Source organism: Hylobates moloch, unplaced genomic scaffold (genome assembly GCF_009828535.3).
Source record: "Hylobates moloch isolate HMO894 unplaced genomic scaffold, HMol_V3 SCAFFOLD_21, whole genome shotgun sequence".
NCBI lineage: Eukaryota > Metazoa > Chordata > Mammalia > Primates > Hylobatidae > Hylobates > Hylobates moloch.
The window spans coordinates 29605819-29609796 of NW_026652296.1; the positions used below are offsets into that span (position 1 = coordinate 29605819).

General features: G+C 41.3%; 1 protein-coding gene across 1 annotated transcript; it reads right to left on the bottom strand.

Moving 5' to 3' along the window:
- Positions 1 to 652: 652 nt before the first annotated feature.
- DEFB128 (defensin beta 128) lies at positions 653 to 2507 on the bottom strand. Its single transcript, XM_032141821.2, has 2 exons — positions 2371 to 2507; positions 653 to 918 (listed from the first exon to the last, which is right to left on the bottom strand). Exons 1-2 carry the CDS (start codon positions 2417 to 2419, stop codon positions 686 to 688), a joined length of 282 nt encoding a protein of 93 aa, XP_031997712.1. The 5' UTR covers positions 2420 to 2507; the 3' UTR covers positions 653 to 685.
- Positions 2508 to 3978: the final 1471 nt, after the last annotated feature.

Sequence of the window (3978 nt, forward strand, 5' to 3'; positions counted from 1 at the left end):
AGAAAATGTGGCACATATACACAATGGAATACCATGCTGCCATAAAAAAATAAAATTATGTCTTTTGCAGCAACATGGATGCAGCTGGAGGCCATTATCCTAAGCGTATTAACACAGGAATAGGAAACCTAATACCATATGTTCTCATTAATAAGTGGGAGCTAAACATTGGGTACACATTGACATAAAGATGGGAAAAATAGACACTGCGGACTAATCGAGGAGGGAAGGGGGAGAGGGGAAAGGGTTGAAAAACTAACTGTTGGGTACTATACTCAGGACCTGAGTGATGGGATCAATTGTACCCCAAACCTCCACAACACACAGTATGCCAATGTAACAAATCTGCACATGTAACCCTGAGGCTAAAATAAAAGTTGAAATTATTTTCTTAAGAATGGAAAGGCTGAATTCCACCTCTACCAATATGTTTACTTAATTTTTATTCCCCCATTTTACTGGTATAAAACCAGGAACATGGCAACCATTCATTTATGTTTGAAGTGTTCAAAAAATGAGTGATTACATCAATAAATGAACTCAGAGGAAAGCACAGGAGTTTATTATGTGGGGAATCAAGTTCACAGAAGGAAGTAGATGAATCTTTTGCTGCAGCCTGCTGGATTAGGCAGCACTTTTTATTTAGGAAGGGTGGAGACCAGTGAGACAAGGGCTTGATTTAGGATTAGACTGCGAAAATGGTGATGGTGGGTAAGATGATATAATCCTGCTGCACACTCAGCTTCTCACCAGAATGTTGATGTGGCTTCTTAAATGACACATGTTTTTTCTCTTCTTCATCATTAACACAACATAATTTCCCACTTAGACATCCTATTTCATATCTTTCTCCTACTTTGCATTTCTTCCTGCAGTAGCCTGTTATATTATTGAAGCATTTTTTGAGTCTTGCCCCATCTGTGCATAGGAAACAACATTGAACCAACGTTAGTGCATAAGGAAGAGCAGAAGAGGTAGGTATATGGTTCCCCACAAGTCATGGCCTCCTATGGTCCCAAGTGAACATTATGCTGATAAAAGGAAACTCAGAGGCCCCTCCTTGAAAAATATTAAGGACATTCAAAACCCCAGGCTCTCAGCCAATGTCCAGTTGCCTCTGAGAACATTAGAACTGATATGACAAAAGAGAAGAGAGAACTCAATTCCTGGTTATCAACCAGAGCCAAGTCCCACACCTAGGACCCTGGCAAAGCTGACTCTCTACACCAAGCTCCAAAGTCAGCACTCTGTCAGCTCCACCTCAGTCTCTTGTCCCCAGAGACAACTAACATGTCACCATGCGCACAAGACATGTCACCATTGGCACAACTCAGAGCCAAAGCAACTTTTGAAAGAACATCACAAACAAGACTTTTTAACTTAATTCGGTTTCACACTCACTGCTATGGGCAACAGAAATCTCCCTTTGACAAGATCTCATGGGTCTCAGCAACAGGTGCTATTGAGAACTCCTTCCCTTAATCTGGCTCCTCCTGTCTATTACTCATCACACACCCCTTGATCTCAGATAAATGTGTTGCCCAGGGATCAAATTCAATTCCATGAATCTGGCTCTAGAGAGCTACATTGTCACCTACTCAGAGTAATGCATTGAAATTCTAAGTCTCTTGTTTCTAATCCTTATTTGCCCCTCTACCCAAAATTTGAACAAGCCCAAAGAATAAGGTCGGAGAAGAGAGACATACTCTCCCTATCCTAAACTTCAGAATCAGGGAACATCTTTGAGGGTTAGAGGAGTATATTTTGGGGCCACAAAAATACAATATGCCTTCTTCCTAGCAAGAGAGAAGGGATCTCTCACTGACAGGGCTTCTATGATGAACTTTGTGCTTCATGCTTGTAAGCTCATGTAATCTGTACATCAAATAGAATCATGAAATATAGTCATTATACTCCTTGACAGATGAGAAAATTGAGATTAAAAGGAAATAATGTGCTTAATTCATACAACCAGTCAATGATGAAGACACATTTTAGCCTCACATTGACATGACTCCAAAATGTGTGCTATTCTAATTACTGTTGTAGTACAGGCTGAAAATGAATTTGAGTGGAAAAGGGAATGGCCAGGATCTCAGGTGAAAACTATATCCAGCATTATAAAGATAATTCTAGATGATGAGTTCATGGATATCTTTGAAGAGGACTCCTGAGAGTCCACTATAGCCCTGACCTCCTCTTACCTCCCTGGGTGCTCTCTTCTAAGGCATAGACTCAAGTCAGGCAACCAGGAGAATTGGGTACTTTTTTTATGATTTTGGCCAAATATAAATAATCTTGAAAGTTCTGTTCCCACTCTTACAAATAGTAATATCTCTTAGGATGTTATAGTACATTTGGACAAGTTACCTGTGAGTACCTCAAACAGCAGAATAATGAGAACCAGAAACAGCTTCATATTTACAGACTTCCCAAGAGAAAGAGGCAGTAGAACTTTGTCCAGTGGTCTGTGTGCCACAGGTCTTTTAAGATGATCCAGAGTTTTGAGAGCTATCAGTGCTCAGAGCTCTCATTTTAACCTACACAGACAGACAAGAATTCCAAGTCCACCCCCCTAACACACACAGCTACATCCCCAAATATGGAGCTCAGAGTCACAGAATGTTCCACCACATCATCCCTCCTCCCCCTTCCTCAGGATGTGCGCCCCTAGAGAGCAGGAACTATGACTTTCTGTCTGAGCTTTCAACCCATTTGGGTCAAGGTTGGTTGGTCGTGGGCCCTGGGTTGTGTGGGATAATCCTGTCTTATTCCTATTGTTCCAATGTTCCATCTGGCTACTGCTGCCTCTCACAAAACTAACCCAGTTTGGAAGATAAATTAACTCATTAGTCGACACAGAAGCATATTCAACAATATTTTTTTAATGTATAAAGCTTCTAGATAGTCATTCTAGGAGTAAGATTGCTTTTAGGTTTGGCTAGATAAATTAATATTATTTGAGAGTTTCCCATAAAGACTTGTCCATCTAGTAGAGCAAAATTCAACAACTGAAATTCTTCAAAAGATCAAATCTCCTTAGCCCAGCACTCAACTTATTATAAACTGGTCTCTGCTCTCCTCTCCTGGGACATTTTATGGAACCATCTATGTTTCTCCCAAACTAGTGGGTACACCCTCCTGAACTTTTGCTTCCTTAATCTGTTTCTTTTCAAATTTAAATCCCTCTTTACAAATTATATTACACTCCCCATCCCCTCCATATAATTGGTCCTAGTGAACTCCTAGTTTTCCTTCAAAACCAAGTTCAATCATCTCTATATAAGTGAAAGTTTCCCTGGCCCAACTAAACAGAGCTGCAAACTCTCTGCTTCACACCATTACTGTATTTGTACATATTTTTGTTGATGGTCACACTATGTCATGTTCCAATTCTTTGTTTATCTGCAATAGTCTGCAGACCCATAAAGGGCAGGTCTCTGGTCTTATTCGACTTGGAGTTCTTTTTTTTTTTTTTTTTTTTTTGCAGTTGCAAGATTTAATAGAGTGAAAACAGCTCCCATACAAAGGGAGAGGACCCAAAGAGGTTAGCCGTTGCCAGCTCGAATGCCTGGGTTTATATCCCAATCATTGTCCCTCCTGCTGTGCTCTCAGGCAATAGATGATTGGCTCTTTCTTTACCTCCCATTTTTGCCTAACTACCATTTTAGTGAACTCTCTTTCCTACCTGATTGGTCACATGTGAGCTAAGTTGCAAGCCCCGTATAAAGGTGGATGTGGTCACCTTCCCAGCTAGGCTTAGGGATTCTTGGTTGGCCTAGGAAATCCAGCTAGCCCTGTCTCTCAGGAGCCCCTCTCAACAGGAAAACCCAAGTGCTGTTGGGGAGGTTGGCTGACGACCGCTCTAACTGCTTCCTCCTGAATTGGGGCATAGTAGGGGTTGTGCAGTTGAGATTTCCTTGGGAGGGGCACCTTTGATGTCATTAACATTGGAGCATGGGCTAGCAGGCCGGTCCA